General features: G+C 38.9%; 1 protein-coding gene across 1 annotated transcript; it reads left to right on the top strand.

Moving 5' to 3' along the window:
- Positions 1 to 24,309, top strand: ACSS3 (acyl-CoA synthetase short-chain family member 3; the record flags this gene model as incomplete). The annotated part of the gene is made up of 7 exons (XM_008947350.1): positions 1 to 126; positions 3,645 to 3,833; positions 8,549 to 8,683; positions 8,981 to 9,121; positions 11,453 to 11,533; positions 11,617 to 11,712; positions 24,158 to 24,309. Coding segments are annotated over exons 1-7 (920 nt in total), but the record flags the coding sequence as incomplete, so codon positions are not given.
- Between the last annotated feature and the right edge of the window lie 3,686 nt (positions 24,310 to 27,995).

Below are 27,995 nucleotides of genomic sequence, written 5' to 3'. Positions count from 1 at the left end.
ATGTATTCCAAATGTTCCCTGGCTGTGGATGAAGATGAGGAAAAGGGCACAAAGAAAATCATAGATAGACGTGTATTGTACAGGGTTATTGTCTTAAGTGACATCCAGTTCGCCAGGGTGGGGAAGGTAAGTGCAGACAGATTACTGGGTTTGTATGGAAGATGTGATTCCTGTCTGCAGCATGCTCCATATGTTCTGCTTTAAGTACAGTTTTCCTATGGTAGGTTTCAACAAAAGTGACTTAAGTATGTACAGATCTCTCCCTCCTACAGCCAAGTACCAAAGTCATCCAGCTTGTATATAGGCACTGGGAATCCTCTATCACAGAATTACAAATTATGATCTTTAAATTATGTCTTTTCCTTTTAGCAGGCAAACATTGCATTTTTCATAATCATTAATAGTTCTAAAGTGATAATAATGAGCAATAATACTCACCCATTGTGTTTAACTACTTACTGCCTACTATTCACACTTACACTGTCTGTAAAAATACTCATTAAATATTGTTTTCATTGTCTCTGGCCTTTTTGTCAATAAGTTGCTTGAGAGTCTCACAAGCGGCAAAGGTGAGGATTAGTTTTCTCAGTTCTTTGAGATAAGGTGATACTAACATTGGGTTACAAGTTAGCAGATTTTAATGGTTTCACAGTAAGAAGTGTAGAGAAGGAGTTTACCTTTGGAATTAAGGGTTGTTCCCTTACTTACAATTCCTTTCACCAATCCCATCTAGAAATGACTGTAGATGCTGGTGGTATGGCCATAAAATCTGATTGTCTACATGTCCAGGGCTTGCTGATTTTTGTTGGGTTTTGATAACATTACATCAGTTTCCTAGAGTATTGATAAGTAGTCGGTCTAGAATTAAAGATATTTTCTTTTGATAATAAGTAACATTTTACAGAAGAAGTCTCTTTCAAAGAAATCATGGTTTGTGAGGTTTCAGCTTTTTATGGAGATGACTTCGCAGTATAAACATATTCTCTCTTGTGGTTAAAAGTAACAGCAGGGATTTATGCAGTGTTTATAAAAAGTGGAAGCTATGCTGTTATCTTCTGATGCAGGCATGCATCTTTGGGGCTCCTGTGTTTCCTTTTGCTTAAATCCTCAGGCAGAAGTGTAGAAATATGCATAGTTTGTGGATGAGCTGTATATTTAATGTAAACACAGATCAGATGCATCTGGAACTTCTGGATGTTACTGTCTCAGGTTGCTGAATGATGAGCATGTGTTTCCACTGAAGAGAGAAGCAATGAGTAATGTTGTATTAACCTCCTCAGTACATGTATCAGATGGGCTTCTAGGATTGGATGTAGTTGTCCCAAATTTTCTTGAATAGGAACATAAAAGAAAGAGCCTAATGCCTACATATTTTGGAATGTACCAGTGGTACTAGAATTTGAAATACTAAGTGGGAGTAAGGTTAACTCTTTAAAGCTCAAGTTTGATGAATAATATAAATGGAACTAAAACAGTTCAAAGCAAGTCTACCCTTCTGACCAGCTCATCCTTGAAAAAGAGGGTCCTTCCTTCCCGTCCTACTGGCACAGTATGTATTACTGGCCTAGGCTGCCCCCATTGCTTGCATTATTTGCTGGGTCACTCTTCTGCTGACCACTTGCACAATACAGAATGATATTATCATTAACAGGCAGACCAGCAGCCAAACTCCTCCCTCCACTCCCACACCACACACCAGAGATCCAAAGTGCCAGACAGCCAGAGGGAGGAACAAGTCAATGCACCACTCACCGGCCACAGTGGACGTGAGGAATGGAGTGAACCAGCTGAGGAGCCAAGCCATGGGCAATGGTGGCAGCCAGGCAATGAGCTCAGTCATATAGCAGGGACTCAGAGACAGCTTCATGTTCTGGCCCAGTCATCCTGGGAACTCCACTTGTGAAGAAGAGTCAGGGAGCCCTTCCAATAACTGAATCCCTACAGCGTGCGCACCCTGAAAACATCTCTTACTGATTTAGAAACTTGGGTGTTTTCTGTTCTACAGGCAACATCCCCCTGCTGCTCTCGGGAGTTTGTTTCCCCTTTCTTTTCTCTGCAGTCTGGTAGGACTTGAAGAAAAGAGTCTTTCATGAGACTAAATTTTACTTCAAAACTTGTCTATGTAATATAATGACTTAATAAGGAATAATGCAGTAAAGGTAAGATGTGAGGAATTCATATATAGATTCTTGTTACACTGATAGTGAAATACATTAGAATGTTTATTGTAGTCTTTTTTTAGCGAGTGGCAACCTCTTAAAGAGTTTTACTACTGCAGGCAAGAAGAGTACCTCTTTAAGACAGAGCAAGCCCTTTGTTCTGAACTTAAATTGATATGTCTTCAGATACCCAAGAACTTCCTAGAGAATTTAACTTTTCAGTCTTACCACTAATGTAATACTACTGCAAGCAAAAGTCCTGTTCTTGTTATGTCTGACTGTAACCATGCTAATGGAGTATTCCAGCTCATGACTTCCTGGGATATTTCTACTTCCACTCTATTACCTTATTAGTCTACTTTGTTTCTTCTTGGTCTACAGCTTTTCCTATTAACTGGTTATCCTGGGTTTTGTGCACAGTTACATGTTATTTTACGTCTATTACTTATACATCTCTACCTCTAGACTACTGATGTCTTACTGAAAAGTTTAAAGGCAGTCAGCAGGTTTAGATAGTGTAACACAGCTGTCAGCCTCTGCAAATCGAGGAACCTCTGACAGCTGAGTTCATTCAGTTGCTCTTGGGGAATTAGCAATTTTCTTTTCCTTCAGAAGGTGCCACCTTTCCATGCCACAGCAAGCAGGTCACAACAAGTGCACAGGGCTTGTCACAGGCTCCCATGGTTATTACTCTTAACAGAACTCACTATGTGGTAAATTGTTTGTGCTGGTGTACTAATGAAAAATTAAATATTAGTTTTGTGACAGAACACTGTATGCCGTTGAGGTAATAAATATTTTCTTATGGTGGTAGAGATAGCTGACATAGCTGCTGATGTGTCACATTTCTTGAGTTTCAGTGTTTTGCTGCCATGCATAGTCTGTCTTCAGGCTTCAGCATATCAAAAATGGAAATCTGAAAATGAGATGAAAAAAGACTTAAATCTAAATGCATTTCTCTGAATTTGTATTTACGTTTGGATCAGGGTGTAAAATTTCTTGTTGCAGATTCTGAGAAGTTTACAACACTGTAGTAGAGAAAATATTATTACATATTCATTTGTGTTTTGAACTTAGCTGGTTAGGGGATAATTTGAATTATGAAATGCCCTGTTTACATCCATTTTTAAAAGCTAAAATACAGAAATATAAGCAGTTATCTGGATAAAAGAATGAGTGGTTACAGTGTCATTTTAGAATTTACAAAACTGTTGTTTTTTGGTTTTATTCCCTCTAAAATGTAAAATAATTAGCTTCAGTCCATTTACATTTTACAAAAGAAAAAATTTATTACAGTGCTTTTTTCAACAAGGAAATTGTCATAAAGTTATTGAACCTGGATTGCATTGTTCATCAACTTCCCATATCATACTGCCTTGTCTCCTTAATGTCCTGTGTCTGTTGATTGTGGGAAAATTCCTTTTCATGGGGCAACAGCAAATCTGGAGAAACTTGTAATGTGTTGTGAATGTTTTGTCACTACAGGTCTCCAAGTTAGCTGATGTCATGGTCAGACATGGCGTGAAGAGAGGAGATCGTGTGGTCATCTACATGCCCATGATTCCACAGACAGTGTACTGTATGCTGGCTTGTGCAAGAATAGGAGCCATCCATAGTCTGATTTTTGGTGGATTTGCATCTAAAGAGCTTTCTGTTCGCATTGATCATGCAAAGGTAATATGCATTGGGAACAACAAAACCCACTGCATTATTTCCTCATATAAGTCAATGTCAAAACTCTGTTTTTTGTTGTTTGTTTGGGTTTTGTTTCTTTTTTTTCTTTTTTTTTTTTTTTCCCAGAGAGGATAGCAACATTTCTCTGTGTGGTATGCAGTCTCAATTTGTTTATACTTAGCATTGCAATATGAAAAAGTACTGAGGTTGATACTTTTACAGCAGATGTTGAGATACAAATTTTGACCTCTCTAAAAAAAGCATGTTTAACACATGCTATTTAGAGCATACTTTCTTACTTTTTTCTCCCATTTGTCAGTCTTTCTACAAAGCATCACCTTAAAGTGGGCTTTTTGCCCAGCATTTTCCTCAAGTGTTTGAGGAAAATGTTGCCAACTCTAAATGACTTAATTGGCTTACTTGATGTTTAGACACATTAGGTAGTACATTTTGTGAGCTATAAATCTACTTCATCTAATTTCTACATGAATCAAGGCAGCTGGGGAACCAATTGCCTTTTGTAAGTGACTCTGCAGAGAACATAATTGAGAGTCGAATGCTTTGAAGGCTTCAAAGTTCAGCACAAGTTATCAAGTTCAGCACAAGCTGAGCTTGTGTATGAAGCATTATGTAAGTCTTTGTGACTGAAAATGCAAATTGTACTTTAATAATCTGCTTAGTAGCTTATGTGTGCATATTAGTAGCTTGCTTGTGCATTAGTTTCAAGACAGCTAACAGTGGTTGTTACTGGAAGTTTCTGTTCTTTTTTTCAACCAGTGAACAAGACAAAAGTCTTTGTCATCTTGATCAGTCACCTGGATCAGACCATCTGTGATAGCCACCTATCAGTGAACCACGCTGGTTAGATGTATAAGCCAAAACATTATGCAGGGTGAAGTCCACAGGATTTGTGGAGCTTAGAGTTTTGGGAACAGAAGTGATTTTCAGGTCACCACAGTGTGACTTTTGTGAATATCTGTAAATAAAAAGTTGCATGTGTCCCCCCTCCCCACCTTGATGTTTTAACAAAGAAGTGGTTAATAAAATGGCTGAAATGTTTTGTTGTAATTGTGAAAGAAAGCTGAGGGAAGACTAACAACAGCTCCATAGTTTTCCCTGTCTTTATGCCTCTTACTTTTTTAACATCCTATAAAAAATAATTTTAAGTTAGAGAATTAGGGAAAAAGTTATAAACTTTTCAAGTGAAGACTTCTATAATACAAATCATCTAGCATGTTTACTTTTAAGAGTATTTTGTAAATATTAACTATCCCAGTGGATTATCTCTGAGTAACAAAGAGAGACAGCACAGTAATCGTATTCTTTGCTTAATGCGTTAAAAAGGAAACAGAGGAAGTTTACGGGATTCACCTTGGGTCACACAGCAAGTCCTTTGAAGAGTTAGCTCTAGAGTTGCTAGCTGCAGGCCATGGATTAAATCCTAATTTTCATTAACTTTTTGTGTCTTTAAAAGGCAGATCTAAATATTGTGGGTCATTTTTGATCCATCTGATGCATAATGAAAGTGTAAGTGAAGAGGAGAGGCACATCCTCAATCTAAATTGCAGAACATGCCCAGATTTTGCAACATGGTAAAGCTTTCTTGAGGAATGAATTGCACACTGCTGAGATTATCTTTAAGATAGGTATATAAGTAGCTGTGATGATATTCTGCTGAGCTCAGAAGTTACTTGAAGCAATCTCAAAAAACACCTAACCTTTCTGTCAGGCTCTTATGTGCATTGGTTTAAATTCTGCAGTACAGGACCTAATGCTGATAACTTTAATTCATTAATTAATTAGAGAGAGTTAAAGATGTGCAGTGGAAAGCTGGCTGTGAAATGCTGTTGTGGAAGAAAGGTCAAACTTCACATTTTATTGGAAGATCTAAGTGAAAGAAATAAAAAGCACTTTCTAGTGACTATGAAAAGGTACATATACTTTACCAGCTTAGCTTACTTTATCTTGAATTTTAAATAGGTCTGGGAATGCTGCAAACTCCTGCAGCTGATTATTTCACTCTTGTCAGGTATTGGCAGTGACAGACATTCTGTGGTGCATTGTGATGCAGTAATACAGAGGATGAGAACTGGCATTTCTTGTCATCTGTCACCTGAATCTGGGAATATGTAGTTTGCAATAGAAACTAATAGATACTTTCATAGAATCCTAGAATAGTTTGGGTTGAAAGGGACCTTTAAAGGTCATCTAGTCCAACCCTCCTGTGATGAGGAGTGAGATCTTCAGCTAGGTCAGGTTGCTCAGGGTCTTCCTGACCCCTACACAACTGTGCAGCATGCCTGTACTCTTCCTAGGGCAGCCGTCCCTGCTTCCACTGACTGTGCATTTCCTTCTTGCCTTTTGGCTTCACCAACAGGTCTTGACTCAGCCGTGCTGGTCTCCTGCCTTCCTTGCCTGATTTCTTACACTTGGGGACTGGGAGCTCTTGCAGTCTATGGAAAGGGTTCTTAAAGATATGTCAGCTCTGTTCTGCTCCCTTGTCCCTGAGGGCAGTTTCCCAGGGGGTCCTATTGACTAACTCGAACAGATGGAAGTTTGCTTTCCTAAGATTCAGGGTCCTGATTTCACTCTGCCTGACCCATGTCCTTCAGGACTCTGAACTCCACCAGTGCCCAGGCTGCCTCCAGTCTTGACCTCACCAGTTAGCTCACTTGCACTGGTGAATAACAGGTTCAGTATTGCATCCCCTTTGGTAGGGCTTTCCATTACTTGGCATAAGAAGTTAACCTTGGTGCATTCCAGGAGGCTTCTGAATTCATTAGCTATATTTTGAGAAACTAACATGACTTTCAATTTGGACTTTTTGCAACTTTATTAGCTGGCCCAATAAAATATATTTATTGCTTTTTCTAAATTTGTCTTGTATGCTATTAGATGCTATCGAAGAATTTGTAGGAGGGGTTCATACAACAGAATAAAATTGTTGGTCTGGTAGTGATGGGCCTTACTTTATCTCATCTCTACTTCATTTTTTTTTTTTTTTTTTTTTTTTTCTCTACAGCTCACTATTGCTGGCATTCCTTTTCCAGCAAACCTTTGAACTTCCCCTGGTTTCCTTCAAACTAATTATATTTCTATCTAATCTTATCGTGTGGGACTACATGGAGCCACAGAAGAGGTGGGAAATGGGTGTGTAAAAGCAAGGAGCAGAGATGCAGAGAGGTGAAACACTAGAAAACAGCAATTAAAGCCAGTAATGGGCCTTTGATTTGCAGAGTGATCCATGATGCTTCCAGGTAGCAACCCTCACTTGGGGAATACGCCACCTTAGCCCACTTAGTGTTGGTTATTTTTAGACTTCCTTACTGCATACAAAAGCAGTTGGTAAGCAGAGGTGGCACCATTTACAAATGACTGTAAGCCTGTTGTTGACAACAGTCTTTCATCTTAACAATTGAATAGAACTGTGTTAATATCTTACATTAATTACAGTCTAATTTCAGGGTAGCCTACAGAAGAATTTTCAGTCTAACTGCATTATATTGTATCATTTTTTATTACAATCAGTGCATCCCTAAAAAGAAAGATGAGAAATGCTGAAATTTTAAAGCTCATGTGCAATCTTTATTTTGAATACATGCTAATTAGCAAACTTCCCTGAATGGCAGATTTGGACAGAAGACATTTTATTATTGCACAAGAAAACAATTTAATCTGTGCTTTTTGTGCTGAGTTTAATGCAGCCTTAACTGTGGCATTGTAGTTTGTGCTTACTTAATGGGATTTATGCTAATGCATGCAATTAGTAAACTGCCTTGAACAAATTGAGGGGCATAAGATAAATATACTTCTAAAACTCCAAAATCAGGGAGATTAAAGACTCATTCTTCTGCAGTTAAAATGTGTTCTAATGCATAGTTTATTTGGTGATACTTTTTATTTCCTGAAATACAAGAGATGAAAATAATGATGTTGAGATCTAAGTCAGAGTAGTTCGTATGCAACTCTCTGACTTGGGAAATCTTACATAAAACCTGAGATTAATTTAATGACAAAGGTGCTAAATACGTATTTGGAAATAGAAATTATTCTGAAAAAAAACTACAACTGTGGAAATCTGATTTCTAGTGTGTTTGCATCCTGAATCCTGCAACCATCACTGGCTTCACTCCCCTCGTCTGCCTTCTTACTTTGGTTTATCCTCTTTCTGAATTTCTAGTTTCCTGTCATCTCTTGCTTGCCTTATTTTTCCTCTTTCTTCTGTTTTCCCTCCCGTGCCATTTAATTGCAGACTGGAAAAGAGCCAGCAAACTGCTACCGCTAGTTTTGAAATATGCCATTCGGTGCAGGCAGATAATTAGAAAACAGGCTAAACAGGACAGATAATTGTTGACTTCACTGTGCCACTTTTCCTTAATGAAGAGGCTAAAATGCAGATGGGTTTTTCTAACTCTGTTCATTAATTTTTGTGCAACTTAGTACTGTTGATTTCCCACTCAAATTTCATTGAAAATGGTCAAGAGTGTCAGAAGTTATTAGTGTGCTCCTGAACAAAAAACAGGTGCAAGGACAGCAAGATCAGGTCTTGATTTCCTCAGAAAACTGATCTAAACCCCTGGCTTTAATTATGCAAAGATAGACTTTGTAAATTGAGCATCATGAATCAAAGGATTTAATGGAAAACGTGTTGTTAAGTTACACACATAAAATATATTGCAAATGTATTTATTAATAACCTAACTTCTTTATTTTAGCCCAAACTTATTGCAACAGCAAGTTTTGGAGTAGAACCGAAAAGGAAAGTGGAATACATGTCCCTCCTAGAAGGAGCACTGGCAAGGGTACAGAGAAAACCTGATAAAGTTCTCATTTACAAGCGACCTAACTTGGTGGGTGTCCAGTTGTTGTGCCTTTATGTTAACTTTCAGATGTATATGTAGAGCGTGTGCCTTTTCTCTTTTACATGTAAATTTTTCAGTGTATCTGTTGTAGTTTGTTTTCTAATTTCCTGGGAGAACTTTCAATTCATAAGATTTAAATAGTAAATAAAATTAATGCAACAGAGAGATTACTGTATAAAAAATTGAATAGTACAGTACAGAAAAATGAATAATACATGTTTTTTGACTCAATTCCACTTACTCCATCTGTTTTTCTACCAACAATTTTCTGTTTTAAAATGGCAGGGCCATGTTCCTCTTGTCCCAGGTCGTGATCTTGACTGGGAAGAAGAGCTTGCAAAAGCACAGTGTTATGAATGTGTCTCTGTTCCCTCAGACCATCCACTTTATATTCTGTATACGTCTGGAACAACAGGCTTGCCCAAGGTAAAGGACTATCTGTGCTCTTAAGTGTCTGTGACCAACTTATTTGCAGTTCCACTTGAGAAAATATTTAATTAAAAAGGTTGAAAGTATCTGTCAGAGCTCAGTGCTATAAATGATAAGCATTGTTAGAAATGGTTTAATCTCATTTATTCACATTTCATGACTCTAAAGTATATAGGAATAAATCATGTTTATTTAAATAGTAGTACTATAAAGACAAACTGTGTTTACTTAAAAATGTTTGTACAGTATAGACTTCAGAGGACAGCAGAATGTCTTTTATTCTTTAATATCTTCTGTGTTTTAACTGTTTTAAATAAGCATAATATAATAACTTAATGGTAAGGTTAGTTAATACATCACTTGTATGATAGCATTTATTGCTGCATAGTCTTTGCTTATTCATTATTTACATAGTAGATTATCTTCCCATAGGTAAGATGTAGTGAATAACATTACGGGTTAAATGGAATCAAGCATGTTCTGAAGGCTTGTGTTCCTGAACAGTTCTAATAATATCATTCCAATGGAAATGAAAGTTTAGATTAAGTGAAAACTGACAGAGGGCATTCTTTGAAAATGTTTTCTTTCAAATGTCGGTCTTAACAGTCTATTTTTAAAAGATATTATTTTAAAAGCAAACTTCAGCAAATGCTTACAATTTCTTTTGAAGTATAAAGGGCAAACTGAATAATATAATTTTCTGGCGGTGATTTTCCAGCCACAAATTCAGAGACAATATCACACATCTCTGCATATGTGGTTGCTTAGGCTACTACTAGAAAATTATTTAATGATGTGGCCTGTAAAGTTCAGAATCTGTGGGGAGGTAAGAGAAAACATCAGTTTTGCTGAGAAAAATATCTTTTGCTTTTGCCTTGAATGCGGACATGTTAAAGGAACATATGTATCTTGATTTATTTAATTATATTGTCAAAGAGTCCAAGATAAAATCTGTTGTTACAAGAACTATTTTCCTTAACTGAAAGTTTCTAAATATAGTATCTCAGAGATAGCGCTCTTACAAGTTTGCTTCCCTGCTTGGCTCTCCAGAGGAAAATACAGGCACGCTGAATGAATCACCCCTTATAAAAGAGAGATTGTCAACTAGCACTAAGCTACAATGTGAACTTTAAACTTGCTTTCAATTGGTCATGCAAGTAAAATTACTCAGTTTTGACTTTCGTAACAAATTTTTTGTTAACCTCAGAGGACAGACTAAGTTAGAAGCTGAAATGAACAAAGGCAGTCCCCCTTCTGAAATTTGTGAAGTGTTAGTTAACCATTCTCTGCTGTGACAGTCTCCATTTTGATGAGTTAACATGTCTCTACAGTCTCTCATTTCTTGGGCAAGGCCTGAAAGTGCCTATTTCATTCTATTAACTACCTTAAAAGAATGTACCATGCCTAGCACAGACAGATGCATTGTAATGTATGCACTGTAGACATTTGTTTGGTCAAATGAATCTCATCTGAATTTCAGTTCAGGACATCAGGGCCTAGTTTAATGGACATACTCAATTCTTGTAGAAACAATTAGAAGATGATGAAATATATATTAAGCATAAAAATAATACAAATGTTTTCAATTTTTTTCTTATTAATGGTGTTCCAGAGTTGTTTTTTGTCTTACCAAGGGGCATAATGCTGTTGATACTCTCTTATTCTAATTTTTAAATCCTTCTTTTAGACTAAGACTGAGATATTCTTGACATTCTTTGGTTTGCATTCTTATGCGTACTTTGGGCTAGATACTAAACCTTTCAAAAATAGATATCTGGTTTAAGCCAATTTTCTGACATCTTTAAAAAGAGTCACTTCAGAAAGAGGGTGACATTTCAGGAAGTAATTCACCCCACTTACTTTAGGGATCAGCTACTTCACAAGTGCTTGTCTTTTCCAGTGATGATACGGAGAGACTATGCAATGAATTTAAAACGTGCCTATCATTTAGATGGCCACAATTTAAATGAGGTAAATGCTCAACCTCTGATTTGTTTGTCAGCATATGATGACTAAATATTTGCATATCTGATTTTAGTGACGGAATTCTAGTTTAGTTAGTTATCTTCTGAAAACTATTGTCATCTTGGCCTTGGCTTGGGTTTCTGTATTTGTTTTATTGTTTATGTGTTTGCTTTCCAAAATTACTTCTTTAGTGGGAATGCTAGCATGAGCATATCCTTGTTGGAATGGATATTTTTCTTAAGTGAGGAGTATTGGAAGTAGATAACTTTAAGTCTGTTGCTTCTAAAACCTCAAAATTTCATTGCAGACAGGAATATCTTCACATCCTTCAAATGATCTTAAGTATTCAATTTTCTCATTTAGGGTGTTGTCAGACCAACAGGTGGCTATGCAGTTATGCTGAACTGGACAATGTCAGCTGTATATGGACTCAAACCTGGTGAGGTAATTCTGTTTAAATGTCATGTAAATGTTTTTGAACTCCTCTTAAGTCTTCTCCCTATATTTATGTTTTTATTTCATTTTAGGTGTGGTGGGCAGCTTCTGATTTAGGCTGGGTTGTTGGTCATTCCTACATTTGCTATGGGCCTCTTCTTCATGGGAATACTACAGTTTTGTATGAGGTATGATGCATTCTAAACAGCCAGCCTCTGAAAAGGCAGCGTCTCCTCCAGTTGATGATCCCTTTATGTCTGTCTATTCTTCATGTCACATATGTTTAAATTGTGTGTATATCTTCAGTGTTTATACTCTCCTGTCTGTTACAGTAATTCTGAAGAAAAACTTCTTTCACTATCCTTCAAACTTGTCTACTTCATCTCTGTGATGAGTGATGGTCAGCAGGGGAAGGAACTCCAGAACAAGAGACCTAGAAAGAGCAGATAGTGGAGTGTACCTGTGGTGCTGAGGCTTCAGCCATAGGCCATTAGACCATCTTCCATAATGGAACTGGGACAGGGTGATGTGTTCTGTGTGTCTGGAGATGACAGATTCTCACTGGATCTGAGTTGCAGGCAATTGGGAGCTCTGCAGTTGGAGCCAGAACTTTGAAGGAGGCTTTTCTCGTCTTTCCTCCCTCTACCACTAAAGGCTCCTGAAACCTGACTCGGATGATGTTCAAGGCTTAGTCCTTCTCCTTGGGAGATGAAACTCAATGAGGTGGAGAGAAGACTAGTACGATTAGAGTGACCTGTTGCATCCTAATGTTGGTTTGGCTCAAAAAAGCACACAACGCTGCCTTACGTTGTTATTTTTCAGAAGTTATTGTTGATTCTCTAAGCACCAGGCAAGAAGATAGGGTGTTGCTTGAACCGTTCCTCAGGGAGTGAATCCAGTATCCATCAGTAATAGTGAAAGACAGTTTATGTAAAAGCACTGACATTGTTAGCTCTTCAGCATGCTGAGACTTGGTTGTCTGCATTCACGTGACATTAGGAATTCTGGGTATATCCCAACTCCTCCAACACTGTGCAGCACAACATCCACTTGGTAATTGTTCTGTCTTTTTCAACAATCCTAGAGGAAGAAGTTGTTCTAGCTCTGCCATCCTGACATGCTGATTGCCCCTGTTATTTGTGATGGTAATTAGAATCATGTGAACTGTTAAGGGAAATCCAGCAGTAAGCCAAAGCATCCAGGAACTGCAAGGGGATAGTGAATGTACTGCGTACTGAAGGCATGAAAAAGCACATGAAATGAGCTTTGATGACATTGTGAATACAGCAATTGTTGGACCACCATCTGTACTCAGTGCTTCTGGAGATGGGGTGTCAGCGTTTTGTGGTGGAACTGTACTGTTTTACAGAGCCTCATAGGTGCAGAAGTTCTGCATAAGGAAATGGGTATTACAATTTAAACCTTCTCCATCTTCCTGCTATTACATTATACAACTGAAGATGAGCATACCAGAACAGAAGTGGATCATTACTGTTTTCAGAAACAAGCATTATCAAAACAATCCTTTAGTGTTTGCACAAGCAGTTAAGTTGGTATTTGTTGAGACATCTTTCACTTTTATGAACTTACACATTGCTGTTGGTGGTTAGCTGGTGCTGGGATTGTGCCTGAATTTTGAGTAAATATGTTTCTGAATCCTGGAGGTACTGAAGAAGTGTGGACACTTGTAGTAAGGTGAGGTTGCCTCCAAAATTTTTTGGATGCAACTGTATCAGAACTGCCTATGGCTTACTGCATCCTGTTTTGTAAGTCAGAAGTATACTTTACTTCTTGAAGTTCACTCTCTTTATAAACTTATAAGCAAGATTATTACAAGCAGAAGATACATCTTGAAGCGGGTCAAGAATCCTCAAGTCCAGAAAAGCATTATATGCTTTTATACCATTATATGCTTATATACCATTAGGGGTGTGTCTACATGATATTTGAAATCACAGCAGTAGTGCAGTTCTGAAAGAAGTCCTCTGATTGTCCTTGCTTATTGATTTCATTCACAGAGTGGTTTTAGACATATGAATGATATATTTACGGGGAAAGCTAAGACAGAAGCTTTGCCACTTGGAATAAAAGGGTAGGATCCAATGAGACTGCACTCCTGTGAAGTTTTCTTGAATAAATGAAACGTTGATATGCCAACAGAAAGCCTTAAAACTGTTAAGAGCTCCAACCTTATTCTGAAGTACTTCCCATGCTATGCAAAAGGGCCAAATGCTATGTGCAACTTCATATTTGCTAATGAGAAACACGTCTGCTTGTTGCTTTCTTTCAGCTGCTCCTTTACTTCTCCCAGACTTCTGCTTCTGTCGTCTTCACCTGCCCTATTAGTTTTGCTTTTCCTTATTATTCTTCCTTTCCTGCTGCTGCAACAGTAACCACCATCGCATTGGCACCTCAGACTGTTGAGCAAGGCGCAACATGGAGATTGACAGCCTGTGCTCTGAATGGCCCAAAAGTTTCTCAAGCAGATGCACCACCCTGTTCTAATGTCAAGCCTGCTGCCAAGTGGGAGAGGACTGACAACCAGTGCTGCATTCATTTCAAGTAGATGAAGACCATGGTCTTGATGAGGTGGCAAAACCAAACTTCAGAGCTGACATGGTGCATGTGCTGCTGCTGTGGAGATCTTGGAACAGATCATCAGGTGTGGGGAGAGCACTCCACCTAAGCCAGCTGCTTATGAGGATATCCACACCCTTAGTCCCTAGATCAACACTCTGGGAGAAAAGTCCAGGGAAGAGTATGGCAATAGTGCTGCACACATCTACATTACTGCAACCCCCAGATGACCCCTGCAAGACAACATGCAGGAACATCCTGTCTCCCACAGCAGGCAATGGGAACTGCAAAATCAGTGGTCCAGATCCCACCTGAGTAAGTGTGTGCACTCTTTTCCTATACACATATTGAGTGTGGGACTATTCAAGAAGCTTCTGGTAGAATTAGGGCACTGGTTGCAGAGCTGTGTAAGTCTTAGGGTTGACTGTGAGAGCTGCTGTACCTCAAGAGATGGTTCCCCAGAGGCCCTGAGCTGTGGGGGAAGTTCTGTGGAGCAACAAGCTCCCTGAGAGGCCACCTGCTCCATCCCAGTTCTGCCTGTGTGGGAGGCACGGTCCTGGAAACCGCACAGGCTGTGGGCATGGCACGGCTTGGTAACACAGCCCTCCCAGGCTCCTGCCCAAAGCCCCAGCCACACTGTCCCTTCCTCTACCCAAACGCAGTGTGTAAAGGACCTACCCAGTGGTGGTACTGGTGCTGGTACTTGTGGCCATGTCAGATCCTGTCCCTGCCTTGCAACCAGCTGCTTGTGCCACAGGTACTGTTCAGGATGATACCATTTCTTTGAAATGCAGTGATTAAGGTAGTGATGGTTGGCAATGTATCGTCTCATCTTCTGCCCCAAGTCACACTCAGGAAAGGTCCTAAAGGGAAAGGCACTGTGGGCTGGGGTAAGCCATAGCTGAATTAGCCAGGTTTACCCAAAACAAATGGATTGAATGCAGCAAGGAAGCGTTTGAAGCACACAAGTGTGGAGGAGGTGAGAACTGAGGACAGAGAGAAGTATTGAGAATCAGTTCCTTTTTCGCCATTTGCCAGACTGAAAGATGTTCGTGTCCAGTGGTATTCTTCCCTCCCACTCTGTGCACTCCTGAATGGTCAGTGCCCTGGTGACTGTCCTCAGTAGAGGAACAAGGTCCTGGCACAAGTGCGTTGCTGGATGCCCCACCTATGGCAAAGAGCAGAGAACTGTGTGCACAGGTACAGGTGTGCAGAAGTTGTGCTCAGTGTTTCATTCTGAAGGAAGGTCTCAAAGATGTCCTCACAGATGGTTCTGACTAAATGTGGTGCCCTGAATTTGGAAGGTATTGGAAACATTTTCACAGAGTCTGTCCCACAGTGTCTTTCACGTGACTAAATGTAGATTGTGGTTCTGTTAAGCATTCAGTGAAAGCACAATTAAATTAGGCCTCTGCTGCACCATTATCAGAGCATACCTTATGGTATGGAGTGCAGGGGTGTGCAGGATCTCCCATGGTGCTCATTGGCATTGAGGACATCATGAATGATCCTGTCTGTTCTTGGCAAGAGGGTTCTGGCATATGTTTTGGTTCTGTGACCAGAGATACATGAGACGGGAGATTTAGAAACTTTATGGTGGAGCCTACTGGTCATATGTGAACTGACATGCTACTGTCATCTGCATGAAAACATGAAAGGAACAGCATGACACTTCCTAGAGGAGAAAGTCCCTTCAGTCAAGGGAGCAAAGACCTGTAGGACAGCTTTCTGTGAGAAAACTTCGAGCTGCGTTTTTGGCCCAGTGAACAAGGCTAAATCTTGTCTAAAATAAATCTCAAAAACCTTGTAATGGAAGAGGTAAAGAATGCTGGCATCAAATGGTTTGTTCTACTAATCTGCTCTAATTCACCTCACTACTTAGTAAGTAAACAAAGTGTGCGACACCATATGTGCTTGCATTCATACTTCATGTTACTGTTTTACATGGTACTAAGTCTGTTTTTACCAGTGCATGTAGTAGGAAGATTGATAATCTCTTGTGGAACAGCAGATTGTGCCTAGGTGACACACGTGCATGTTGTGTTGTACAAAGTCCTGTTGTTGATCATTTCTGTAAGAAAAAAACGTAGAAGAAGCAGAAATGCCGCATTTAAAAGCAAAGCGAATCTTGAGGTCTTAGAAGCATGTTTTGAAATGTGTTCTTGTCTTTGTAGTTAACTTTTAGCTTAGTGGTTTACTGTTAAAAGTGTTATCTTATTCTTCTGTTCGTGGAGAGACTATGGGTAGAGTGTTTAGTTGTTCTATGAAATAGAAAATGAGCTTTTGTCAGGATGTTTTTCTTCCACATCATTTTCTGATCAGTACTATCTGAGACAAATAACTTTGTTTTCTCAGCTGCTATGCATTGGACTGGTTTTTCAGTAATGTCTCAGAAAAGCAGGTTTGCAAAACAAGTACTTTTTATTAAATGTTGAAGTACCCAAAATGATAACAGTAAGCACAAAGGTTTGGGTTTTTTTTTCCTTAAACAGCTAAGACAGAGAAGCTCACATCTTACTGCTTGCAGCCAGTGATTACAGCATCTGGAGAAAACTTAGACAAATGGTTATTTTTAATTTGAATATCAGTGTATCTTCTGTCCAGATAAATTTACTGACTTGATTACTTTCAGTATTCAGCTTGAAAACTTGCAGCGAATGCATTATTGAAATACATGAGGCAGAGAATATCTACAATGGAACTATGGCAATAAAAATCACCCACTCGTTTGAGTGTTGCTCATGCTTAGCTCTTTTTTTTGAAGTGTCTTTGGTGTGCTGATCTGGTGGAATCCACTTGCTTCTGTGAATTTATAAACCACATCACTGTGGAACTTCTTTAGCTTTTGAGTCAATGACAAGTCTCAGTTTGCTGATTGCAGGAATGATGCTTGGTGCACATACAAGTCTTGAAGGACATTAGGAAGCAAGGTTATTTCTAGGATATTGTAAATTAAAAGTAATTTTTTTTTTTAAAGGTGGAAGGCCTTTTTTTTTCAAAGCACTAGGGCAAAATCCTAGGAAATTAAAAAAAGGCAGAATTCAAGAATAACAGATGAGTTAATATGTGACACTCATGAGGTAGACTCTTTTGAAGAAAGGTTTCTTTAGTATCTAAAGATACCTTTATGTGGAGGAGGGAATACTGTAAATTTACCATGCTTCATATGTTTAAATACATACATTTGTATAGATGGATAAAAATGTCCAGAGGAAGTAACACTAGATGCTTGTGTGCTCAAACTTGCAGAGGTGGATTCCTGATACTGTGTAATACACGTGTACATACTGTACAGCTGTCCCATACCTTCCAGAGGCCATGCTCATCAGATTCTTCCTGTGTAGTGTGGGTTTATGTAAGGCAAGCATGGAGACATCTGTGAGAACTCCTAAAGGTTCACTAAATAACTTGAAGATTGATTTTAATATCTTAAGTCCTCTAGGCTCTCAGTTAACTACTCATGAAAGAGAGATTGCTGCAGTGTTCTTTCCATTGTGTGTAAAAAGATCATTTTTACCTGGGAAGAACAGAAGCAGCCTGGACACTGCATTATTGTGATGGCAGAAGAAACCACCGTTAACAAAAGAAACAAGCTTTGGCTCTGAAAAATTAACCGGAGTATGGATGGCTTTGCATACTGAGCTATTCAGTGTGCATTTTTCACCTGCCTTTTCCTGAGGTGAAACAGTGAGGAAGAGCAATCTGCGTGCTGTACTTAAATCCCACAAGACTCTATTTGCCCCTCTCATATCAGGTGGTAACAGTCTTTGTTCTTACATCTTTATAGCATGTAAAGACCCTGTGAAGTCTTTGGAAATTCAGTATCCCTAGGGAAAAAAAGCCTGTTACTTATTTGATCTTGTTCTCTTGTCTGGAAATTCAGGCTTAAAAGGATGTGTGGACATCAATGTAAGCTACATTTAATTAGGTACTAGCATGCTGCCTTTGATCTTGAATCTACTTTCGCATCAACCTAAAATATTTGTATAGGTTATCAGAGTTAACAAATATGTTCAGGATTTGTGAAGCAGAAATATACTGTAGGAAAAGAATAGGTATTCTTTCCTGATCTCATAACTGATGACATTTTTTTGTGTTAGATAATATGGATTGGTATGTGAGGTTAAGTTGCTGCTAAATAGTCTCCACACAAGCCAGTAGTCTTTGCTGTCTTACTTCACCTGGGTTTACTCACAGAGAATGGATCTGGGCACAGTTAAGAAGCGGGCGAGCACAGCGCGGGGCGGCGCCCGCTCGGATCAACCGTGACTGCTCACTAACTGCAGTTTGCAATAGCCCCCTAGCCAGGGCCACTGCTGGTTTTGCAGTACATTAAATAGTCAAAGCAGCTGACGGTGTTCTAAAGACTTTGTAGGCTGATTTCTTATTTGTATGTGTAGAAGTGTGAGAAGTACCAGCGTATGGCGCTGCGAGCTCGTCCTTGCGGTGCCAGCGTGTGCCACCCGTGGGTTCCCGTGGGCGTGCACAGGGCTGTGTAGGTGTCCCCGCATGGACGCTCAGTGCTTCCCCCCTTCTGGGCAAGACTGCTTCTTACACGTCTAAGTGTGCTTAATCATCCACAGTTTTCAGTTGATGCCTTCAGCTGTTCTATCCACTAGGCAAACACTCTTGCTTTGATTTTCTTTTCTTTTTGTATTTCAGAATTGTGATTTACGAACAATAAGGTCTTCTTTTAAGTTCCTTTGCTTTTTAATCAAGAAATTTTGGAGGCGGTAAACACATAACATACATACTCAGAGTGTATTGATACTAAATTTGTGAGTTAGCTGAAATTTGGAGAAGAAATTGAGCTCCTTTCTCAGCTGGATCTTTAACTTGCACAACATACCTAATGTTGGATACTTTTCAAACCCCGTCTCTATCTTTGTTTAATCTCCAGATGCTCAACATAGTTCTGGTATACAATTTTTGGGGCTTCAGTGTCTTCGGGATCTCACAAATAATTAAACAGAGAATGCCAGTTATAAATGACTTTCACTAGAAGAACAGAAATGAAGTAGTAAAGTAAAAAAAAATAGTTTTTATTCCTTTTAAGTTTAGTTCTCTTGCAAAAGAATTTAATTTTCTAGTTTGTCTTCTAAACTTCAGTGATTTCCCACTAAATTCATAGAATTTTAAGTCTGGGGACCACTGTGGTTGACTTCTTTGATATTCTGAATAGTGAGCAAAAACTTCTGATAGCAGAAATGCAAATTTATAGAATCAAATATCATGTTAACTTGAGTGTTAAATTACTGTGTTATATATAGTATGTATTTGATATATATAACGTTTAAATACTTCATAGGTGTTAATTACATTCTTCATTCCAAAGGGATTAACCACCGCCACACTAGTTAAGTGTAAGACAAAAGCAGTGTGAGAAAAATGACAGTTTCTTAGAGATAAGGAGCAGGCTTCAGTAGTTTTGCATTAGTCATTTTTGACCACTGATATGTTCATCACATCAGTGTTGTCTTTTTGAGGATTAAAAATGGGAAGAAAAACCAGGCTTCTGTACACACAGGGAGAAAAAATTATGTTTACAGAGAGGAATACTGTATAATTTTTCCTCTGCTCAGAAGACTGTCTTAACAGTGAATATTCATAAATTTGTAGTCAAAAAGTTTTTCCTAAATGATTGCTTAATGATGTTTTTTCACATAGAGGGTATCAGTATGCTGTTTAGATACACAGAGAGAACACCTCATCCCCTTTGCCTAGGGACAACCATTATTGAATACAAACTGTGCTGACTTCATACCCTCGCTTCTTGAAGTGATTTGTTTATTTTTAAATTACTTAGTAGGTGACAAGTTGTCATTTTAACAATTGCTATGGAAACTACATGCTCTCAGTTTTTACTTGCTGTAACACCATTGTCAGGAATGTGAAGACAGCAATGAATTCCTGTGAATACAGCAAGGTTTTTGTTTTTTTTTTTTGTAATCTGTCCTGGATTGTTTCTCTCCAAGGCATGACAAACTTCAACTATAAATAAGCTGCCTGAAGTCTCACAGCCCACTCTGGGTTGCTCTTGCTAATAGGATTGCAAGCTGTAAGCAACAGGGCGACGTGAGAAGAAAATCTAGTTACTCCCTGTGTTACGTGGAGCCTTCCACACAATGTTGACTGGGGTCCTTCCCGTTCCTGTTGTTGCAGCAGATCTGCAGGGTACACAACAGCAGCAACAGGTTTAAAATTACTTGCATTTGGCACAGTTCTTGGAGGCACCTAGCCTTTCTACAGTTCTTGTTAGCCTTTATCTTCAGCTTTCAAAGCAAGCACTGTCTGTGACGTTTGCCAATTTTGTGATCTTTCTGCCATCATCCATACTGATTGTATTTGTGGAACAAATTCAGTCGGGTGTATCATTGCAAGTCCTTAGTGGACATTTGGCAGCAGGGTCAGCAGTGGAAGGATTAAAGTCTCTATGAACATAGTGTTTAGAATTCTGATATGTCAGATTTTTTGTGTGCTTTGTCATCACTGGGTTTTAGTGGCAATGAGTTCCATGTATCATATTTGCTATGCAGAGAGAATTTCCTCATAATTCTGCATTTATCTTTTATTGAAGAGCCCCTTGCTGTAAGGGGTCAGACAGAGAGGGAATTGCTGGGCTGTTACTCAGGCATTGTTTATTTTATTATAGCTCCTCTTATATGTCTTTTTCCTCAGGTACTCTGTCCTGATGGCTTCTGACTTTCTCCATAGGAGAACTTTTCTATGCCCATGATCATTCTTGCCTCCTGACTATGAATCTTCTTTCATAATCATGTACCATCAACACGTTCTTCCTCAGTATGTCTGCTCAGCTGGTAGACGTCTGATAAATTACGTGCTAAATCTAGGTACTGCCAGAAAGATGTTCCTATCTGTCTGTCTGTCTTAAAGTCTCTTGGTAGGTTATTAAAAAGTATTTTCTACTCAAATTTTCCTAGCTGGTACAAGAAGTGTCTGTTTCTACTTTTCTTCTTTAAATTAGGTGAGGCACATCACTTTCTCTCTCACTGCCTTGTTCTTGTTTACCATGCTCTCAGTTCCTGCCAGCCACAGATACTGCCAGTAACTTTAAAAGTTAATTTTCATCTCCTGTATCAATGCAGATACTTAATAGCAGCAGGTCTTGAACTGATCCCTGCAGAAATCCAGTGGAAGCATCTCATTTGCTTGTAGTCCCCAGCTGACTCAGCAATCTATCAGCATATTCTGAATTCAATTACCCTGTGCTTTAGTATTTATATTGCTAACTTTTTAAAAATCATGTGGTAGAGAGCCTTTCATGGCATCTTGAAGCACTTCTTAAAATTTTTGTGTAATAAATGAGAACTCTCTTTGGCAATTTTATTTGTAGGTTTTTGGGCTCTGAAATTAATTTTCACTGTCTCAGATTTGTTTTGCTTATGTCAGATTTTGTTTATGTCAGGTTTTGTTTATGCATTTGCTAAACTGTGAACAGCTGCCAAGGCACTGAGTAAGTTTTTCTGCAGAATCAGGAAGAATATTTACAGCTGGGCCAGATGTTTTTCCTAAATTAATATTTTAAGTGTCCTCTTATTCTTTGGGTATTATTTCCTGTGAACTGTCAGGTGAATTTTCTGTTCCTTTCCTTCCACTGCTTGTTTTATTTGTTTTTCTCCTACATCTGAGAGGGGTGCTTCTCCAAACCAAATCTGCTGCAGATTACTTGTGACATAAATATCAACCTGTCAGAGCCCTGCCTGCCTCCCCACGCACTCCTGAAGGTTTAGCTGCTTGTGCTGAAGATGAGCTCAGGCTCAGGCTCGAGCTTGCTGGAGGTGTGGTGCACAGGAATGGCTGTGATGTAGCTTGGACAGGGACCAAGGGTGAAGTCCTGAGTGTGAATCACATTCCAAGGAAGGGGAGATTCCTTTCATCTTTTCTCACAACTACTGTTCCTGTAATGGCTTGATCCAAGGTTACACAGCTACATGATGGCAAACCTGGCCTTGAGCATTGGCAGCCAAGCCCCTAGGAGAGAGTAGGTGTGCTCAGGGCCAGACACAGCTCTTTTTCTGGGCTCTGGACATTTCCATTTGGTTAAAAATGACAGCCTACATTCTTACTGGCAGACTAACCAATTTCAGATTGCTCCACAGCCAGGGTTTTTGCTGTATGAGATTATTGGTACTAGTTGAATTGCATAATTAGTTAATGAGAATTTAATGGAAATTTTGAATTATTCAGAGTCTGAGACTATTTGCTTTAGTGTTAGTGACATGGACTTGAAATCCTAACTAGATGGTTACAGCTATGCAGGTGAACGTTCTAGGGAGATGATTAGCAAAAAGAGGGGGTTTGGCATTGCTGATACTCCTCCCTGCCCCTTGGGCCAGGAACTGTTTCTTTTGTTGGTTTTATCTCCATTTACTTTTCACTGCCTGCTCCATTTTTTTTTTTTTTCCAAAAAGGCTTTTCAGTTACACATTCCGTTTTGTCTTTTTTTTTTTTATTATTTTATTTTTACTTTTATGGTGATCCTCTGCTCCAGCACTTCTCTTACCAGTAGTACCTCACTACAGAGTTGCAAAGCCAATGGTACATATCTGACCTCAGGCGTCCTGTGTTCTGTAAATCTGCCACATGGTTCATGGGTGCAGTTTCCAGTGTTCAGGCACAGCTGGATGCTGAGCAAGCCTGAGGAAGACTGCAGTGGGGAGGGCAGATGCGAGAGAGGGAAAGGGTTGAATTCCTGTGAGCCTGCATCACAGCCAGTGTGCTGCTTTCTGTGTTGGGGTGGGGCATCTAACTTGATTCGTGTGTGTTTCCATAAGAGCATTTATTGTGTTACTAGTGCCTCATTATCAGAACAAAAGTACTGAATTCTCCAAGGTATTCAAATGCTTCTGTTCCTTTTGCATCTTGGTAAAGTGGAAAGTATTAATTAGAGTTTCACATTCTGGTTTGTTTTTCCACTGGACCTATAATCTATCCCAAATTTGCATTTACACAAGGATGGTGAAGTTATGAATTTGTCTTGTAGCTGTAAGAATAGTGACATTTCAGTAGTGAAACTTTCTCTGTGTTTGTGGCTTCTTGCATAAAGCATTGTCAAAGCTGTGATTGCAGTATGAAAAGTGTATGTCTCTTCTAATCTAAGTGCTCTGTCCAAGTTCATCTTCCAAATGTGGCCTTTCTAGTGAAAAGGCTAGGGCAATATCTGTAGGGCTAAAATTCATTCCACGTTAACATAATATTTTCATAATTTCAAAATACGTATGGAGCAGTTAATGCGCTGTGGTAATTACATAGAATAAGACTGTGATTATGTGATCCTGTGCTGACTGCTTTTCATATTTGTAGCACCACTAAAAATTATTTTTGATTATTTTTTTTATTATTGCTTACCGTTGGACAGTTTGCCACATGGTTACTACTGTTCAGAGTTCTCTTGACTATTCCCCTTGGCTCAAGACAATGTTTAGGGTTTTTTAAAAAAAAAACCAACCACAATCCAGACCATGGTCTGGTAGCACATTAAAACAGAAAAGGAGTCTTCAGCTTCTCTCCAGGCTTCATGTGGGGTAGCAGCACAAAGGTTCCAAGAAGCTGGCTGTAAGCAGCTAAATGGGAGTTTTTCCAGAATTGAGAGCAAATTCCTAGGTAAGAAAAAGCTGGCAATTATGTCCTGTAGGCCTGGGGATACAGCTGCAGTGCCACTGAGTCCAGAGGCTCCAGTTCAGTGGGACTCTGGGTGTATGACAGGGTGCTTCGCAGTACGTGTAGTAAGTGCCAGCGTAATAACAACTCTTTGTGGCTGTCTTTTCTTTCTGCTGTCCATTTGTCCTGTTTTTCTCAGTAGCAGCTAGTATGTGCTGTGCTTATGTGAGAGATTGTGCCCAAAGTTTGTGGATTTATTTCTGCAAAGTGAATACACTTACGGTATTATTATTTTTAACAAAGCCTTCTTTAAAGCCTTACTTGAAATTACTTCTGTTGCTGTGGTACCACAACTGTTACGTGTTCAAGCCTTGAACTGTCAAGGAATTATGAGGTATTTTTATCCTGTGACATTTTAAATTATTCTCTCCATAGGGGAAGCCTGTGGGAACGCCAGATGCTGGTGCCTATTTCCGTGTGCTAGCAGAGCATGAAGTGGCTGCCTTCTTTACTTCACCTACTGCAATTAGAGCAATCCGTCAGCAGGACCCCGAGGCAGCCTTGGGAAAGCAGTACTCTCTGAAAAGGTGAACTAAGGATACACTGGAAGCAGTTTCTTGCAGAAACAGGCTGGATGAACTAAGAATAGCAGTGTCTGGGGTTTTGCCCACCTCTGTGTAACAGAATTTTAATGTGTTTTTGACAACTTAGGTGTACGTGTGTGTGCTTGTAAATTTATATTGATAGTTTGGAAAAGATGAATGCCCTTAAAAAGATTATGACTCTAAGGTTAAGAGCTTTTACTGTTAGGATTGCTCTCTCAACCTTAATTTCACTCCACTGTGCTTATACCATGTAATACAGTCTTGGATTATATGATCCTATGCTGTTTCCCACATGACCTCTTATTTCACTTGAGTGCACAGGATATTTAGTGTTTCATTAATCAATAGCTAGTCAACGTTTTGTTTATCTCCCAATAACTTAGTTACTGCTCATGTGCTCCAAAGACTGAGCTAGTCACTGTCTTCTACTGTTTTTAAGATGTTTTTCACTATGCTATACGCATGCTTCAAAATCATGACTGAGTTCATCCTCACAAATCCCCTGTGAGATGAGAGAGTGGTATTATCTGTATTTTGCAGATGGGAAGCTGAGGCACACAGAGATTAAGGTCAAAGTCTTCTATTAGTTTTGAATATCCAGTCTGAGCCATTGAACTACCACTATATCAGAGTTCGTAGCATTTTATGGTTAAAATGCATTATTACCGTCACACTGACTTGCATCTGTGTTTAATACTTCTACAGACCCAATTTCTCTATCTCGTGGCAAACATTCTAAAAATAAAAAAAGATGTGGTTTTGGACCACATCTAACCTTGAGTTTGAATAATTTGCTCAAGAGGTGTATCAGACTGTTCAGTCTTAAGGACATCTTTTGTCACACTTGTCCACAGAGAAGGGGAAGATGCAAAGCCATGTAGCTTCGTTACACCTCCACATTCTTAACTGCTCAGGAAAATTGTATTTATTAGTGAGCTGGACTTATTCCTGAGGTATTTATTACAAGTTCATCATTACTTTCTTCCATCTGCTTTGAGTGCTATCAGCAATCCTCCTTGAAATAGGAAACAAGCTCATTTGAGCTGTGTACTATTCTTCTATGGTGTTAATTGACAAGAAGGTGATTCAAATGCTAGAAAATGTAATTGCTATTCCTCAGCATTTTTTAGGCAATGACTAAAATGATTTAGTCTGTCTTTAGAGTATTCATTGAATAGAATATCTGCTAACCTGCCCTCTTAAGTTGTCGCAGGTTCTGGCCAAATGAGAATTCCAGATAAGAGTCTCCTTGCTGATATCAATTGCCCCAGATGTAAAGAGGTATTTCATAATTCCTGCTCAGTGCATAGTTGATGAACTTCTCCATTTGTCTGCAGACTTAGGTATATCATAATTCATTCAGCTTTAGGCCATGTCATTCCCTGGTACATGGCTTCACTAAACCCTGTAACACAGCATTTAGCATCTGTTTAGGTGCAGATGTTATGAAATGTCCAGCAGATTATTAGTATTTCCATTCACAGAAAATCCTTGATTTTGGGTGTTACTTTGCTGGACTTCTCCATCCAAAGTCAAGGAAATTCTATCTGTTTCAGTTTGAAATCAGTCTTAGTTAATTTACTTGATCTATGTTTTCTTCTCTGTTATATGGTGTGGAATCTTTGAAATGAGATATATTTCTGTTGCCTGGGGCAGTATGTGTCCTTACTTACTCTAGAGACTCCGAAACACATCTCCAGGAAGGCAGTCCTGAAAGGGGTTTCCACCACAGTATATTTCATTCCAGAAAAATTCTGTTAATATAATGATAAAGGTCAATGTAACTTTTAAAACATCTTGTTAAAAAGGACAATTGCTGATGAGGTACCGAGTTGGTAGGCAACACAGGCTTCCAGTGTACAAGAGAGTACTTGATTTACAGGAGTAAACTGAATTATAAACAGGCTTGTGTTCTTTTGAAATGACATAAATTAAATAAATTCCTGTTATTATCTGATGTTGGTGGCATCACTGGCAACCGCACAAAATGATGTGTGAGGTTTCCAAAAGTTCCAGTTTGAATGCTTCAAATTCCTTGTTAGCTATTGGTGTCTTGAAATTTGTTTGCCTTTGACAAGAAATATCACTTCTGTCTTAAACACAGCTCATGCTTAACAATAAAAGAGATGTTTAATTTATAAAATTACAGTAGTAGGATAAAAGCCCTGTTTAACCACATAGTGCTAGAGGATTGAAAAACCTGGCTTTTAATAACATGCAGTGCTGCTAATCAGACTGATCATCTTGCTGCCTGTTGTATTTGAAAGCCAAGTAACATCCAAACTGTAAGACCTTCACGTACCTGAGCATATTCTGTTCACCATTTGGACTCTCTTCTCATCTTCACAAGGTAATGCTGTAACACTGGGTTTCATTAGCACTTCGCTTTTTTTAAGTCATACTTCATTGGCATAATGGTTTAACAGACATAATTGTTATGAAATGGTTAGGTCTAATTTCCAAATAATTGACAACTGACAGTTTTACATAAAATGGGACAACAGCTTAGCAGTAATAATTTGCATTTTGTGTCCCAGAGCCTACTTGGCTTTCTTGACTTTCAGTCAGTTGTGTATGTTCTGCCATTTTATATCAAGAGAATCTAGAGATTCTAGCTTGTTCGTCTGATAACCAGATATTAATGCACTGGCTTTAGAAGGAAATACGAGACTGCATAAAAACTGTGCACAAAAAATGAATATAAAGTAGATTAGAAACTCTCATTTTCTGTCTCATAACATGGGAACAAGAGGATTTGAAATTAAAGCAGGAAATTCAGAACTGTTAGAATTAAATACTTTCTCATATAATTGATGTCTCACACATGCTGCTAGAGGATATGTGATTAAGACCCAGAATTTAGGACAATTGAAGTACATTATGCAGTTCTGCCTGCTACCCCCTACTCTGTGCTGCTGTAGATTAGGAATGGCCATTCCTAATGGAGTCCTGAGCTGTGTTCATGAAGAGCCTTTGTGGGACACCCACACTGTGAGAGAAGCTGAGCTGCAGTTGAGTTCTGTGTCTCTTGACTCTTGTCAACCAAACCTCCAGTGCTTAGATTCTCATGACCAGGGCTATAAATTTACTTAAGGAGGAAAATGAGCAAATGCATTGATGAGAAAAATCTGAAGACCTGCAAACATGTAAAATAATATTTTCGTGTCAGCAGTCTCCAAGTGCATTAAGAATTAGTAAGGGTTCTTTATTTGCAGTTTATGTTAAGAAACGCAAATGAACCTTCGGCACAGTCTTTTCAGGAAAAAAAATAGGTTTTTTAACATGATGCAGATAGAGTTTTTTTTTTAATCAAGGAAAAAAAAAAGATATATGCATTCCAGAATTAACATTTCTATGATCTTTTAATTTGTGAAAATGAAGCTCAGGTTATTATCTATGTGAACACTCCTGCTTTTGGGAAATGGTCTGGAGATGTGTTTTCTTTTGTGCTTGGAGTTACATCAAAATGTACATGCTGCATTGAACAATTTGATTGTGTCAGGATCATTAGAGACCTTGATCACACCCCTGTATCAGGTGATCGTTCAAGTCTACTCTGCTGGACATTTGAATAGAGCCTAAAAGCTTCATTGCACTGAATTTTATGTTAGGATTGTGGGTTGTCAGAACAGCTTAGGACATATCTATGCAAATGCACGCAGCTTGGG

Source organism: Merops nubicus, unplaced genomic scaffold (genome assembly GCF_000691845.1).
Source record: "Merops nubicus isolate BGI_N331 unplaced genomic scaffold, ASM69184v1 scaffold22879, whole genome shotgun sequence".
Taxonomy (NCBI): Eukaryota; Metazoa; Chordata; class Aves; order Coraciiformes; family Meropidae; genus Merops; species Merops nubicus.
The sequence above is the reverse complement of the archived record's forward strand: the minus strand, read 5'-3'. Positions and strand labels throughout refer to the sequence as shown.